General features: G+C 50.0%; 1 protein-coding gene across 1 annotated transcript; it reads right to left on the bottom strand.

Annotated features, from left to right (window-relative positions):
• Positions 1–7,185: 7,185 nt before the first annotated feature.
• On the bottom strand, positions 7,186–10,218 carry ELFN2 (extracellular leucine rich repeat and fibronectin type III domain containing 2). Its single transcript, XM_058805823.1, has one exon. It carries the CDS (start codon positions 10,216–10,218, stop codon positions 7,792–7,794), a length of 2,427 nt encoding a protein of 808 aa, XP_058661806.1. The 3' UTR covers positions 7,186–7,791.
• Positions 10,219–16,515: the final 6,297 nt, after the last annotated feature.

Raw genomic sequence — 16,515 nt, forward strand, 5'->3', positions numbered from 1 at the left:
TAATGCAGACACACAGACACAGCTCACACCTCATGCCTTCTCTGGACACACACCATCTCACACAACCGTGTGCAGAGCAGAGGACTCCTAAGCTCTCTGACTGGAATCAACCAAAGGCTGTTTAAATACAAGCACTGCTTAACTCTTTCACCACAAATCATTTTGGCCCAGAGGGCTGGCTACAGTTCCTCCACGTCCCCTCAGCCCAACAGCCCTCACCTGGCTTCAGGACATTTATGATGTCTTCAGCCCTGACAGTCTTCCCTTCCCAAAGCTTCCTGCTCCCCCTAGACAGCATTTGCAAATACGTCTTGTCCTTTCTCATCCCTGTGGCAGAGCAACCAAATGAAATGCAAGGACTGTGGAGACAAAATCGAATTTAGCAACAAAATAAACAGCATGGGGGCTCTCTACTGATTAGATTATGCCTCTTTATAATTTATGCATTAATTCCTCCCAAGGTCTGAAGATTCCCTGTCTCAGAAGGCCTGAATCCCTGCACTGCAGAGATGCAGATGCCAGGAACATCACTTTGACTGAAACATCCACCTTTCCACCAAGCAGAAGCTCTGATTAACCCCAGAAGAGCTCCTCTTTGTTATGCACCACTGTCCACCCTCCAGAGATACACAGCCCACCACCATTCCCTCCCAAACTCAATCATTCTTCCCAAGTCCAGTGGAGAATATGTCAGACTGTGAAACATCTGTCTGTAGTAGCATCTGCTCCTAGGTTTGCTCTCATATCAATTAAAGCATTAATAAGAGTCATCAGCTACTGCAGCATATATATCCAGGAGCAATTGTGTCCATAGTCACAACTCCCTAGAACCATTAATTCCTGTCCTTTGCTACACAAGGAGCAGAGACTGTGAGCTCAGTACACTCAATAACAAAGCCTAGAAGCCATGGCTAGATTTGTCTAATCAGAGCTGGATGTGCAAGAGCAAAAAAAAGAAACCCTCTGAGCCAAGGAGCCATGCCATTCTCAGGAGAAACTAGAAACATTAAGAAACAGGAGGCAGAGAAGAGACAAGACATGCAAGGGAATGGCTGCTATGTCACCATACACAAATTGGCCTAATTATGTGTATAAATGCACCAATAGGCATGGATTTGCTGGCTGTATTCTTGACTTTAAATATTGATGCTTAGGAAGAGCTGAGATCAGGATATCTGCTGGTGGATTAGGCTACAGATTGCTCAGTCATTACCCACGGCTGGATCGCCTGCCTTGGATTGCCTTCCTCCAGAGAGCTCTGGAGCTCAAACAGAGGATTTCCTGTCTAGGTCATGGGCAAGGAAGCTCTGCCTTACACCCAGGCAGAGCTGCCTGCCTGCCCTGGGTGGGGCACAACCTGGGTGCTGATTGGTGCAGGAAAGGGCTGCTATCATGACAGAACTGACAACTGGGTGAAAATAATTTGGTGTCCAAACCAGGCAATAGCCAAGGGAAGAGAAACAGTGGGTTTGGGAGAAGCAAGTGACCACTGGGTGCCTGGGACAATCCTCCCATGCCCTGACCCAACTCTCTCAGTTTCACCCATACCCTGTTTCCTCCCATCCCATCCCATCCCATCCCATTCCTTCCCATCCCTCCTGTCCCGTCCTGTCCCGTCCCATCCCATCCCACCCCATCCCACCCCATCCCATCCCATCCCATCCCATCCCATCCCATCCCATCCCATCCCATCCCATCCCATCCCATCCCATCCCACCTTCTCTACCAGACAAATCTGGAACAAATGGACTCAGAAGCAGTTTTTTATAGTTTTTGCTTGTTGATTTTTTTTTTTTAAGGTTTTTTCTTGGTTTTGTTTTTTTTTAAATAAGAAATTTATTGCAAATATAGAAATTGATTTTCTCCATACAGGAATCTCCGAGTTGAGGAAAAACGATTTCGTGCCATTCAGTTTTAAAACAGGAAAAGAGGAAAGAGAGAAAAAAAAAGAAAGAAAAGAACGAGAAAGAAATACAATTCTAAAAGAAGAAAAGAAAATAAATTCAAAAAATAAGAAGAAAGTAAAGAATGTAACTCCAACTTAAATTTGTCCATACACAACCGGGGGGGTCACAGGGTTGTTACGGAAGGAGGAACACCAAAGAGGCCACAAGGAGCCAGTCCCAGCAGCTGCCTCCCAGGCCCTTCCTTACATTCACGGGCTGACACCCCCTTCTCTGTGCCCGGCAGCTGCCCGCCCCTTCCCACCCCCTCACCCCAGACGCTGTGCTTGTGGATGGACCAGCCGTACCAGCCCTGGAGGGTCTGGCCTGACCCGGAGAGGCTCTTTCTCTTCCCCCTGGGAAGGTGGAGAGCAGGAAGGTGGGACAGGCCAGCCAGGAGCAAGGCCTCACAGTGGCGGTGGTAGTTACGGGGAGGCAAAGGCCAAGCCGAACGCGCGGGGATGGGGAATCGGAGGGGGCCGTACAGGGGGAGGAGGGAACTCGACCCCTGCTGGGGCAGGGAGGAGAAGGAGCAGGAGAAGAGGGACAAGGAGATGCCAGGCAGAGGATGCCCTCTCTCCACTCAGGGACGGGGTGGGTTGGGGCAGCCCTGCAGAGAGCCATCCTAGTAGGATGGCAGGGACAGAGACACCTCCCCAGGGCGCGTGGGGGGACAGCCAAGGGCAGGCAGACTGAGAACGCCCCTCACAGTACAAGGCCAAAGCGGCTGAGGGACAGGGCTGGGAATGCGTGCGTGTGTAGGGGGGACACAACAGATGCTCCCCTCTGTCCCTTCTCCGGGGAAGGACCCAAGAACACCTGCTCAGACAGGGTGGGCAGGGCACGGCTGAGGTGGGGCAGGGTCCACCAGCCCTACAAGAAACCCCCATAGCCCGGTGGGGGGGGGTGGCACAAAGTGTCCGTCCCTCACCAAGCCACCCTGAGGAGGTTCCCTCCTGCTCAGATGGTGGAACGGCAGCAGGCTGGCTCCAGCAAGAGGACACAGCTCCATGAGGCTCTTCTTGACTGCATCTCATGTGGAAGGAGGTGGTGATGGTGGAAGGGATGTTCTCCAGGCTCCTGGAGGCTGTGTGTCCTTCCTGATGTAGCTGAGCTTTCCAGTCAGCAACAAGTATGGCAGATGTGCTTTTGGGGCTTGGGTCCAGCTCCTACCCAGATGGCAGCTGCCCACCCTGTAGCACTGAGCTCTGCCCTACCGAGAGGGGTCACAGCTCATCATGAAGTCTGCTCAGATTGTTTTCTCCAGGCACTGCTGACTTATTCCCCACCTCCTCTCAGAGAGCCTTCACCCCTGCACTCAATCCTTTTCCTTGCTGTTCCCTTTGTCCCTTTATCATCCCATTCTTTCCACTGTAGCTATCTCTTCCCCAGGTCTTTCAGCCTGTCCCTTTTCTACACCTTCTCCATCTCCCTCTACTTGTTACCTCCTTGTCTCACCACTCCTTGGTCTCACCATACCTTATTCACCCCTACTGTGTCTGCCCCTCATCTCTTTCTCAGCTCCTTTTCCACCTTCCTCCTGCATCTTCCCCTCCTTCCTTCAAGCCTGCCAGGCAGAGCCTCCTCCAGCCAAGAAGGCTGATTAGCATTGCAAACACACAGAAGCCTCCTCAGCCCGACATAATTCTTCATTTGTCAGTCATGAATATTTCACACCTGCCTCAAGAGGGATTTATTCAGTATGAAAGAGTGGGGAGGGGGAGAAGGGAACATGGTACTGCAACATAAACTGGGGCAGCACCAGCAGATATGGGAAAGATCTCTGCCCTACTGTGAGGAACAGAGTCTCACCTTCACTCCCCTGGGTGTAGGACCCCAGCCCAGGCTTCTCGCCAAGGCTGTTCTTGGGACTTGAGGGCAGGGCTGCACCCAACCTCATTCCTCACCCTCCACAATGTCCAGTGAGGTGAACCAAATCCCTGTTTTCTCTGCCAAGAGTCACCAAACCAGAAATAAAGTATGAAAGGGTTTGGTCTTGGTTTGCCCCAGAAGTCCACTTTGCCCTGGGAGAAGGCAGCATTGAGGGACTTGCCAAAGCCAAGCCTCAGAGGCCTTAGAAACATCAGGCAGTCTCTCCACATTTTCCCAACAAAGAGGTTTTTGAGGCCCCTCCCTCTGTCAGGCCAGCCACGGCGGAGAATGCATAGGATAGACCTAATTCAGAGGTCCATGCAACCAATAAGAGGAAGGTGGTGGGAGATCTTCCAAGTGATTGTAATCAGCTGCACATCAAGTTTTCACTCTATCAGAGGTTTCTCTTCAGCTAAAGCACTCCACGTTCCCTCAAGAATAACCTTGCTTTTTGGGAAAAGCAACCAGGGCAAAGGGAGGGTGGTGACCATTTCTCTTACAAGATCTATCTTGACAGGCCTCACTCCTGTTCCTCAATAACAAGGAGAAACGATGGCCACTAGAAAGAGCAGGCCTTTGGTATATAACACCTACCCCTTTACACACATAACTGTGAAAAGCAGCTGAGAGACCATGTTTGGAGCAAGGGAAAGGGGGACACTGGAAAGAAGAAGGAATGAGGTTTATGGGGTGATTGGTTTGGGTTCTCCTTGGGGTATGTTCCATCTCAAACTGGTAGGAGTCTCTCATAAAATCACATCAGAGATCAATGAAAGGAGCAGAGAAAACAGGGACAAGGACAGGAGAGACTTGGAGGGAGGAGGTTAAATTCCAACAAACTGGCACATACACAACAGGTGTTTGCTCAGAAAAATACAGTAAAATTGTCATGCAAATAGAACGTTAAATCTGCTTTCCTCCAATAGGGCTGGCATCACTTTGTGAGCCCTCATCCTGAGGGAGGGAGCAGGACAAAGAAGTAGGGAGGAGGAAGGAAGGTGAGACACTTTGTTCCCCTTCCTTGCCCTCTTCCTCCCACAGAACAGTCCATCTTGTGCAAACTTCATCCAATGGTTTGAAATGGGGGCTACAGCTGGGAGAGAAATGGCTTTTCCCTCCTATCCAGCCTTACCCCCACCAGAGGAAAAAGAAGGGCCTGATGATAGCTGTATCCCTGACCTTTCTTTTCTGCCTCATTGAGGTGCTGAGGGGAAAAAGCAGAAACCTTTATAAGTTAATGCTCCCCCTAAAGTATTGACTGAGCAGAACTGTTCACAAGACCACACGGCAGAGAAGCATAGGGAGGGAAGAGTTGGAGAGAGGAACCAGACTCCATCCCCCCTAGCCTGTCATCCTTTTTCTGATCAGTTCTGTGCCCCAGCCATTAGTCTTTTCTGCTTGGATGGTTGCCGTGCTGGAAGACCACTGAGCTTGCCCTGTGTGGTAGCTGGGGATCTCTCTGTTGTGCCTAAGCATCTCTCACAGCATTTACCTGTCTTGGTTTGCTGCACAGCCCCAACATGGAGGGACAGCTGCCAGCAGTGATGTGACTTCGATTTGTGACTTCCCTTCATCCTCCTGCATCCAGGTGCACACACACATGTGCACTCACATCCCTTCCTCTGGGTTGGATTGGCTCTTACTGTGTGGAGTCAGTCCCACAAACACCTCTGGACTCAAGGCAAAATAATGCTTTGACTGTGGGAAAGCAGGCTGACAGTGAAAAGTCTGAGGCAATGGGGTCAGGACCTGGCTTAGGATTGTTACCATCAGCATCCCTACATGGAAGAAACTCCACAGATCTTCATAGGTTTACACTTTGGGGATACCTGCTCTGGTTTTCATGCATCAGACGCTGCCTACTGCTCCTACCTCACAGACAGTGAAATTGTCATGTGTGGCATAGAAGCCAGCTCTCACAGCTGGCATTGCTACTACCTGGCAGATGGCAGGCAAGTTCTCTGCATGCAGAATGTAAATCCCTCCTAGAGAAGCTCCTACACCCTCATCCTTCTCCCAGGGCCCCCAAAAACACTGGGTCTTCTGAGGAGCACCTCAAAGAGGAAATAACTACTCAGGGAGGGCCAACAAAACATAGGCCCTCATCCTCATCCTGATAGAGGTGAACTATGGTCAAGTGTTGGGCAGATCATGGAAAGGAGGCTCACTGTGCTGCATAAAGATAAGTTCAGCAGGCAGCCCTCCTGCCTGACAGAAAAATACTGGGGGAGATGGTGCCAAGATTGTGCTTTATTGCGTCGCTCAAAAATGGGAATAGGTGGAGAGGGCAGTAGGCTTATTGTCAACTGTGACAGATCTTCTATGCAAAAGGCAGAGGCTGGGATCTAGCAAGTGCAACTGGGATTTTGTCAAGACATGACAGGATCCCTAAGAAAAGTTTGTCACACCTGTGAGGATTAGGAGATGATGTGGTGTTCTCACTCGCACGAGGGCGTCTAAGTAGTCAAAGGAACATTGCCATCCAGATGCTGGAGTCCTCCTCTATCCTGGCACACACAGTGTGGCTGCACACCTAAGGGAGCTTCTTCCAGGCCATCCTTCTTGGGCTACTCCCAGGCCCCATTCTCACATCCCATTTGTTCCCTATGCTCCTGTGTTCACCCTAGGCTGCCCCCTATCCATGCCAGAACGTCCATAGCCTATACAAGAGAAAGACTCTTTGTGAGGCCAACCCAGTATGGTGAGCAGCTGAAATCCTGTTCTTCACATTCACCTGGAAGTGAGGAGGTTGGATGATACTCTTCTCATGGACACCCACCCCACAGCCCATGGTGTAAATCAGTTGGGAAGAGCTGCAGAGGCTTCAAGGAGAACTTGCTCTGCTGAGGTCCTCCCCAAGTCCCTTCCTCATAGTAGAGGGGACATGAACAGAGAGTTTTAAACTGACTAGACAAGGGCAGACTGAGCATAGGCAAGTGGGGTGAAGAGGAACTCTGACCTGTAACACTCACTGAGAAATGGGAATCCCATACACCTCTGACAGACCAGACCTTCCTGCCTTTTCCTCCACCACTCCTTGAGGACCTGGCTTGCCATGCCAAAGAGAATATTCACAACCTGTTTCTCCCCACCAACTGGCAGAAAACTGGCTCTGAGAAGGCCTGGAGAATGCCTGTCCCTCCATATTGCTGGTGTTCATCAGCAGCAATGTGGCAGGAGAAGAGAAGGAGGAAGAGCAGCAAGGGCACAGAGCCTCTTATACAGCAGGTCCTACCCACCTTGGTCCTTCACATCTCTTCTCCTTCCTCTGAGGAGGACGGAGGTTTGTGAAGTATCTGGACAAGAAGTTCAAGTCCAGGGACCCTTAACAGAGAGGATAGGGAAGGGCAAAGGAAAAGAAGGGAGAGAACTTCTTCCAGTAATTCCGGTCTTTTTTGGAAGGGGACAGGAGAAAGAGAAAAGCATCCACTGCTAAAGAAAATGAGGGAAAAAGTTAGTGATGGAAGATTTGGCATAGCAGGTGTACAAGGTGGACAAGGAATCTTTCTAAACCAAAGTCCTTCCTTCCCACCCAAAAGAAAAAAACAGCCTTCAACAGGAACAGAAAGATTAATAGTTCACAGCTGAGTTTCATGCCCAGTGAGTGTCCATCTTTGCCCTTCTCCTACCACCACTGCCACCCACTCCCAGGCCATTCCCACCCACCCACATTCCAACGTTGTTACCACAGTGTCAGTGCAGGGCGCTCCTCCCAGCCATCTGTGGGCAGAACAATGGTCCCCGTAACACAGTAGAGACAATTCGGCGTGTGTGTGTGTGTGTGTGTGTGTGTGTGTGTCAGTGTGTGTGTCTGTGTAAGAGTTGTTGTAAACTTTAAGAAAAGGTTTTGTCAGTTTTGTATTTGTCAGGAGTATTTTGTTGTTGGTTTATTTTTCACAGTCAAGTGGCTTTTTTTTTCTGGTTGTTGGAGGGGGCGGGGGGGTCTTGGTTTGTATTGTTTCCTTGTGAGGAAGAGTCACAGCTTCTGCTGAGCAGAGACTCCTTTCCAGTAATCCAGGATGTCATGCAGATCCTCGTCCTTGGCAAATTGAACTTTCTTCCGCAGGGCATGCCCAGCTGCCATGTAAACCTCCTCCCTGTGATGCTTCTTGTAAGGCCGGAATCGCTCCCAGATCTTGTGGGTGCTCTCTGAGGAGTACTCGGGGCTGGAGGAGTAGCCCGAGAAGTAGTGTCTCGGGGAGAGCTGGGAGTACGTGGAGTCTCGCTTGGACCGGGACAGTGGCTTGAGGAATGACACCCGCTGGCTCAAGGTGTCAGCACTCTCCTCATAGTACAGGGCTGGGAAGGAGTGACGGTGCTCGCTGCAATGGTAAGAAGGCTTGACCTCCAAGTGGTGGATGGCGCTCGGAGACACCAAGGGAAGACGATCCAAAGGGCTGTTTAGTGGGCTGCCCTTCTCAATGTATTTGGAGTCAGACTTGCTGAGTGGTGGGTGGTCAGGCACATCCAAGCTGAAGACCTTGGCGCTCTTGATGGAGCCACTAGAGGAGACACTGCAGGTCTTTCTGGCCACAGCAGCATCAGCACTGAGCTGGCGCTGCAAAGGGTGGTGGGAGCTTTCTTTGTAGGATGGGGAAAGAAAGCTGGGCCGCTCTAGCCCAGTTGAGGATCCAGCTGGGATGGACTGGCACTCAAAGGCCATATCTGAGTCAACACCAGTCCCACCACCCAGGAAAGATGCTGTGTCCAGCTTGAGGGCATCAATACAGTTGTTGATGATCTGGTTGACCTTGTCTACCTCCTTGGCTATAGTAGAGATCTCAGCAGCTGAGCCTTGCCCATTGTCAAGCTCCCTCAGGTCCTCATCTCGCTGGGTTCTCTCCAGCCCATCCCCACCACCTGTCCGCACCTCAATGTAGTTACCTTTAGTGGTGACTTTGGGAGTCTCCATCCCAGCATCCATTGACTTCGATGGGGGCAACTTCTCCCCAATCATGGAAGGGATGGAGGACATCCGTGAGACAGGAATGACAGGTGGCTCACCCAGCTTCTGGGAAGGATGGACCATGGTACTGGTATCAATATCTGATCCATAGCGCATTTCTAGAATGGTCTTTTTGACATTGAGTGACTTCTGTTTCTCCTCCTGCATCCTCCGCTTCCGCAGGCAGTAGTACACCACCCCCAGAACAATGACCATCCCAAAGAGGCAACCCAGGGTGGTCATAATATAGTGTGTAGTGGTGGAAGTACTGGAAATAGGATCCTCCCTGCCTTTGCTCCGGGTTGCAAAAGTCAGGCAAGTATGGTTGTAACGCCTGTTGTTGCGGATAGAGGCCACACAGAATGTATAATCAGTGTGGGCCTTCAGCTTGTTGACAGTGACATATTCCTTCTTGCTCTTTAGTGTTGCTATGTCAGAAACGTAGCTGTTGTTGTATTGGACCAGCACATACATCTTACTGTAGGGCATAGGGATGGTGACCATCAGGATGGCTGAAGTGATGGTGACGTCATGTAGTTTGATGCTGGGACTGAAGGAGGAGTCAGTGGTGGAAGAGGCTGGAGGCTTGACTGAGAGGAAATCCCCAGGGCTGATTGCTGACCCCTCATCCAGATCTCGCTGGGAGTCAGGGGTGTAAGGAGTTGGGTTGACCCTGGAGAGGGAGGGGATGGTGCCCCCTCTGCACATGGACTGGAAGATGGTGATGGCATTGCGGTTGTGGTGAGGCCGCGGCACCAGAAGTGGATACCCAGCAAACTCCCGTGGAGTCTCACACTGGAGGCGGTCATAGTTCTTGGTGACGTTGTTGAAGAGAGCCAGCCAGTTAAGGAAGCCATAGAGGCTACAGTCACAGTTGAAGGGGTTGCCAGCCAGCTCGCACACCATCAGGTTGCTCAAGCTGGTGAAAGTGTTGCCCTCCAGACGGCTGAGGCGGTTGGATGACAGGTCAATGCTAATCAAGCTGGGACACTCAGAGAAGGCAGTAGGGGTGACCAGCTCAATTAGGTTATGCTGCACAAAGAGGAACTGGAGGCGGGCCATGCCCCGCAACATGCCCTCTGTCAGGTTGGTGAGTTTGTTGTAGCCCAGCTGTAGGACCTGGAGGTTTGACTGACCCATGAAAGCCCCATCTTCAATGTAGGAGATCTCATTCTTGGTCAGGTTCAAATCAGTCAGGTTGCCGAAGCGGTTGAGGGAGGAGTACAGCACTACCTTGAGCTTGTTCTCGTTCAGACGCAAGTCGTGCACCGTACTGTTGATGTGCTGGGGGATGGTCTCATACGGGGGCTGGTTCTGGCTGCAGATGGCCAGCCACACATACCCTTTGTCCCCCTCAATCAGCCAGCAGTCTCCTCGCACGGTGCCAGGGGAAAACAAGCAGAGCAGGGCAGCTGCCCACAACCCCAGGCACAGCATGGTCTGCAGTGGTGCCCTCATCAGGATGGGGGAAACCAAATCCCCAACAAAAACCAACGCCAAATCTCAGAACAATGGCAAAAAGAAACTAGGGGGCAAGAACGGGGGTTTAACAATGGAAGGGAATGAGCACCCCAGTCCTATGAGATGTCATCACCATTATTTCTTCTTGCCCTCTGGGTCAATCCAGGAGCACAGAGGAAGGGGAACACATGCAATATTCTTCCAGAACACCCAAAAGCTATGACCATGGATGTCTGGTCCGGAAGGGAACTACCTTGTGCTTCTTTTCTAAACAAAAATTCAGGCCGAGGATAATGAATCTTCTTTGATGCTCATGAGCGACTCACACACTTTTTCCCCTTTTCTCCCCTCCCACCCACCCCCCACCCACACCAAACCCACCCCAAAACAAACCCAAGTCCTCCCTCTCTAGTCTTCCCCCGCCCCTCTACAGTGTGATTTGGAAGAACAAGGCAGGGCTGCCTCCCGTGTCGCTCACGCTCCCTTGGTTTCTACTCCTTCTCTTCCTTCTTTCCTGGGTTCCCTCTGAGAAGCTTCAGAGCTTTGGATCAAACATGTCGAAAACAAAAATACAGAGAAGGAAAGAGCAAGTGTGCATGAGAGAGATCCATCTGTCACTGGAATCTGGAAAAGAAAACACAAAAGACAAGAAGAGGCATCATTTGGAAAGGTCTTTGAGATAAGTGTATAGACAGCAATGTTTCATGAGAAGAGGGAGATGGGGAAGAGACACCTTAAAGGGGGTGCAAGCAAGAGAGGTGTGGTACTGCCTGCCATGCTGATAAGCCTTTGAGGAGGGAACCCTCACAATGTATAATGTCATATCAGGGATATGCAGAAGGGTATCTGGGCTCCCTTAAGTAGTGTGATCACAGCCAGGGACCCGGGGGAAGGCAGTGGCGTGGGAGTAGAAGGGAAGGGAAAGGAGAGTGGGAAACATAAAGCTGTTATTGCAGGGGCTCAAAACCCCTAGTGTAAACAAAGGCAAGCCCCAAGCACAGCCAAAGCCATGAAATTTCAGCTGCCTGGAAATGATGTACACAGAATGCATGAAGCAGGGAAAATGCAGACAAGCTTCTCCCCCCACCCCCTCCAAAAAAGCCAAACACTTTTTTTCTTTCCTTCCTTCCTTGATGCAAGAGGGATAAATAATTCAAACCACGTGTAACCACTTCTGCTCTAAAAATTGTTCCTGACTCTTGGTGCATGGACAAGGCTGTTGAGGTGAACCAGTCTGGCTTGAGCACAGTGGGTGGGGGTGGGGAGCAGGCAGTGTGTCAAATACCAGCCTCCAGTCTCTCACCCAACAATGCCAGAATTCCTAATCTGAAGCACATCACCCATCTACCCCCCCTTCAAAGAGGGGTGCACAGTTCACACCTTTGTACTTTACTACCTCTCCTTGGGGGCTATGAACACTGCCCCTTTGTAAGAAAACACACCTTGCAGACGAAGTGACATTTGCCTGTTAAACCACAACAAATGTATTTCTGGGCTCTGGGCAAGTTCCTGGTTCTGACTGCAAAACACAGCCTGGAGCACCTTTCTCTCCAGCTACAGCTTCAACCCTTCTCCCACTGTGCTGAGACAGGAGCCTGGCAGGGGTGTCCTCAGGCAGCACAGAGGAAATAATTTCATACAGTAGATAAAACACGTGGGCACTCTGCTATTTTTTTTTTAATTTTAATTTTGAGGAGAAAGGAAACACTAAAAAAACAGAGAAAAGGATCCTTGGTTAATGAAAACTAAAGATCCCCTCTTGCCCCTTTTATTTTGGGGGGAGGCTGCTCACTAAAGATATCGCTGAAGTTTTTGCTGCAAAAGCTGAACCAATTTCTAGCACAGAGACACAAAGGGCAGAAATAAAATGAAAGAAGATAAATGAAGGAGGAGTGAACCCTTGAGGAACAAGGCTTACGTCTGTGGAGAAATCTGAGCTGATTTGGGTCTGTGGAATTACCAGGCCAGCTGGATTAAGGGATCAGAGATAGTGTCACAGAGAAACACTTAAATATTCAATAATCCAAAAAGTAAAGCCAAGACCGAGAAGGGAAGGGGGAGAAGAGCTACACCAATGGAAAAGACAGAGAAAAACCCTGAATTCCCCACAGCTCATCGTCTGAGGCCACCAAACTCATGTCACTTATGATTGTCACGTGATAACCTTCAGCTGCTGCCTCAGCTTTGCCTCAGCCAGCAATGAAGCAGAAGGCAGAGGTTTTTACAGTCTGTTGATTTGTTTCTCAGTCTTGTAATCCAATGAGAAATCGTTTCCTGATGCTGTTCCCCCAGATGCCAGCTAGGAGGCACATCTGGCTCTCCACAGGCTGGGACCCACAGACCTCTGATATTCCTCAGCATCAGTCCCTGCCTTGTTCCTCCATTTCCAGAGATGACTCCATGCAGAGACACAGCCAATTCCCCACACCATCTCTGTCCCTTTATCTTCATCTCTACTGTTCCTTCACTTTGCCTGATTTTTTCCACTGAACAAAGTAGTGGCAGTGCCTTCTGCTATCATGCTTTTTGCACTTTGGTGCCCAAAGTATGTCCACCCCAAGCAGAGGCCAGGGGCACCCCCTAAGCAGGGAGTGGAAAGATTTAGAGATTACAGATTTTAGCCACCATCCTTCTCTGAGCATTATGTTCTGGCCTGCCTGTCTCACCTCACCAATTACTCTGCACAATATCCAGCTCTATACAGGAACATCCCAGCCCACTCGCCTTGACCCTTTCTGCTAGGGCAGAGGTGTGCTGAAGTCACCATTGCCTGCTGTAGCTTGTTCATGGTGCACATGCACAGAGAGAAGCTCATGGCCAGGACCACAATCCTCTGCAGCAAACCCAGCAATCCCTGAGAGCCACCCCATCCCACTCAAGGAGCTGCACTCAGGCAGGACAGAGGGTTTGGAAGGGCAGATGTCCTAGTAGCCTGGAAAGGAAAGAGATGGGTTAGGGATAGATAGGAAAAAAGGTGATGTTTATTGTTGCTGTTTGCCAAAACCAAGGGGACCATGCAGAAATTCCTGCCTCCTGCCTACCTCCACCTGGGCTGTGTAGCCTTGCCTCAGCCACAGGCCACAGGAAGGATCAAGCCACTCCTCAAGCCAAACTCATTGGTCCCCTTGGGTCCCCAAGGTAACCATGTATGAGAAATACACAGACCTTGACATTCTTCTCCCAATGGTTCCTGTCACCCCACCATCATGCTGGTTTTGAGGGCACTGAACCCAGCCCAATCCATGGCCTACTGCACCCCTGCCCATGGCCCAGCACCCCATTTCAGCTCAGCCCAACACCATCAAACCCTGCTACAGCATTGCTGTAGGAGTGCTGGTCTCCAACTCTACCACAGCCATGTCCTGCCCTCTAGGGAGCAGCTGCTCCCTGATCCAGGCAATCCATTGTCAAAGGGAAGCCAGGAATGAGGGGCAGCACTATTGCACTCCTCTAACTGTCCACAGCCAAAAGAACATAAATCACACAGCACTGGAGTCCAGCAGCACAAGGAAGCAACACTCTGTCCTTTTTGCTGTCCTAAAAGGTGCTGACAATGGAGTTGGCTGTTTCCCTCTCTTGGTTCTCAGGCAACAGAGCAAGAAAGCACAGGACAGGGAAAGCAAGAATGAACAAATCCTGCACAGCAGAGAGCCAAGGAAGGGGGATGCAATAGTTGTGGAGAACTTATGGGCAAGAGAAAGAGTTAGAACATGGGATATGTTTCATAAGGAAGGTACAGATAACCACCTCCATGTGCTGGGCTTATTTAGTTGTAAGGTTCCAACACTCTTCAGTGTCACCCAAGATTTACAGCAAGCCTTTGGCTCCTGGCCATCCTCGTGTACGTGTGAACATGAAGGAACAGGAGTGACATGGCACCCATGAAAGCTGTGCTGTCCTTGGCTGGCACACAGCCAGCCTATCAGCTCCCAAGTGATTTCCCTCTGCTTTACTCTCTATTAATGGATGTCTCAATGTTATTGGTGTTTATCTGTAGCATGTTGAAGAAGAGCAGAAGGCCACAGGGATGGTTCCATTGTTCAAAGGAAAGAAAAGAGAAGGGAAAGTGAAACAGAGGGCGGAGAGTTCCAAATCTGAGTCAGGAGGTGGGTGCCAATGGCCACAAACATCCCTTTGACTTGGAGCTCAAGGTAGCACAGGGGAAGACACAGGATTGAAGTCACTAGTGAGATGGCAGCATAAAATACAGCCCGTGAAAGTATGGACGGGCAGGATAGGAGGCAGAGAGGCAAACTGGAGCCTGAGGGAGTGGAAGGACCAAAACTGAGAGAGAATACAAGGCAACCAGAAAAGTCACATACAGCTGCAATTTGGGCCTAAAATTCTGACCTTGTCAACCTTGTCCTCTTGGGGCCCCATGCACTGGAAAAACCAGCACTTAATTCTACCATTGCTTAAACGGTGCTAAGAGCCTCCCATTTGAAATGCATGCATTAAAAACCTGCCAAACACTCTTGACTCCTCTTGGGACACCCCGAAACCAGGCCAAAGCTCCTGCTGCTTTCTTAAGCTTCATGCTGCAGCTGAGCATCATCCCTCTTCCCAGCTCAGTGTGCTGCCTGCTCCTGGCAGGCCTCAGGGCACAAACACCATCTCCAAGGGACTCTGCATCCTTTTCTTGGCTTTAAGGTCCTTCCAGGATTTCTCTAACTACTTTCTTAAAGAGGAGCCTTTCCCAGGGGTCCTTGGCACTCAAAATTCATGCCTTACTTGAAGGGACTCTCCCTGTCTGCTGGGTAGTTTCTGTAATTCACAGTGTTCTAAGCATCACTGCAGCCACCCTAAATCACCACCCAGAGATTGTCCCTGCTTTTGCATCTGGCTCTAGTGGAAGCATTGTGCCATGGGAGAAGCTTGAAGCACAGCTGTGGCACTCACAGGATAGCAGTCCCTTCCCTCTCAGCCCGGCTTCTAGGGAATTATTGCAGGAGTTACCTTCAAGTCATGCAGCAAAGAACTTGTGACTGTGCCCATAGGTGCTCCAAAAGCTCTGACAAGTCTGGGACCAAGAGAAGAGGGAGCAGGAAGCCTGATGGCCGGTGGTTTGTGGCATGGAAGACATTTGAGCATGCATGAGAGAGAGAGAGAGAGAATGCCTTCTACTGTAGATTCTCTGATGTTCACCAAGGGTTGAGCTCCACAACACTCTTTCTTTTAATGGGTCTCAATGAAGGTTTCTTTCTCACATTCTCTCTTCTCTAATTTATCCCTTATCTTCATAGAACACCTTGCAGGAATTTTTTAAATTAGAACATTTTAAGAAAGTTATAAAAACTGAGTTATCTCTCAGTTCCATTCCAATGTACCATTTGTTTAAAATCAGTCCTATAGCTTCAAAACTCCAGAGGTCAAAGAAGCTGTACAGACACTCTAGAAAGTCATGCGACAAAATGTGTTCCCATGTCACTAACCAGACAAAGCCTTCATCCCTTACAGGAGTTGAACTGAATTCAATGAGTCCTGCTGAAGGGTGTCCACTCAACCTTAGAGGCTCTGTGAATTTGGCAGAGTGTTGTTGCAAGAGAAATCTCATGCTTCAACTCTGGGCAGGTTCATTTCACTCTAAACAAATCCACAGTGCCTGCGGGTAGAAAACTCATTCCTCTGAAAGCTGGGCTGGCCCCACTGTAAGTGGGGAGGAAGATTGCAGCTCCCAAACTCCAGCTGTCCCTGACATCTGGAAGCCCAAACCACTGGGATCCCAGCAGGACACTGGGAACCTAACAAGATCACAGCTGCTTCTCACAGGACACCACTGCAAGGATACTCACAAAGCTCAAATTCCAGCCAGCAAGGATGGGACCCTGCAGAGAGGAAGGGAAAAGGGATGAAATATGGGCTGCAGAACTGCCCCAAGGACATGCTGCTCTGCACTCCTGCCCTTTGGCCAGTTTGGGGCATGGGAAGGAAGAATTCAGAAGGAAAAATTCAGAAGGAAGAATTCACACACCCAGGCTCAAACAAACACACTGCCATTGACTCCAAATCTTTGCTGGGACAAACAGCTTAAAGACTAACCATGAAAAAAACCCAACACGTTGCTGTATATAAAACCCCTGCTCTCCCATCGTGCCTTCCCAACAGTGATTAGATGCCTAATTTGTTAGGCAGCAAGAGAGAGAGAATGGGAAGGCTCAAGGGAGAAAAATGAAGCAGCTCAGAAGCATGAAAGAGAGAGCTTTAGAAGCATAAATCTTATTTTAGAGTGATAAATACTGGCAGAAAGGTCTTTCATATGCCTGTGGTTCCCTGACAGGCCAGAAAGCCACTTTT

Source organism: Ammospiza caudacuta, chromosome 5 (genome assembly GCF_027887145.1).
Source record: "Ammospiza caudacuta isolate bAmmCau1 chromosome 5, bAmmCau1.pri, whole genome shotgun sequence".
Classification (NCBI taxonomy): Eukaryota; Metazoa; Chordata; class Aves; order Passeriformes; family Passerellidae; genus Ammospiza; species Ammospiza caudacuta.

Bases quoted from the DNA above. Each gene is read 5' to 3' on its own strand.
- ELFN2 (XM_058805823.1), bottom strand. From the start codon at position 10,218: ATGAGGGCACCACTGCAGACCATGCTGTGCCTGGGGTTGTGGGCAGCT.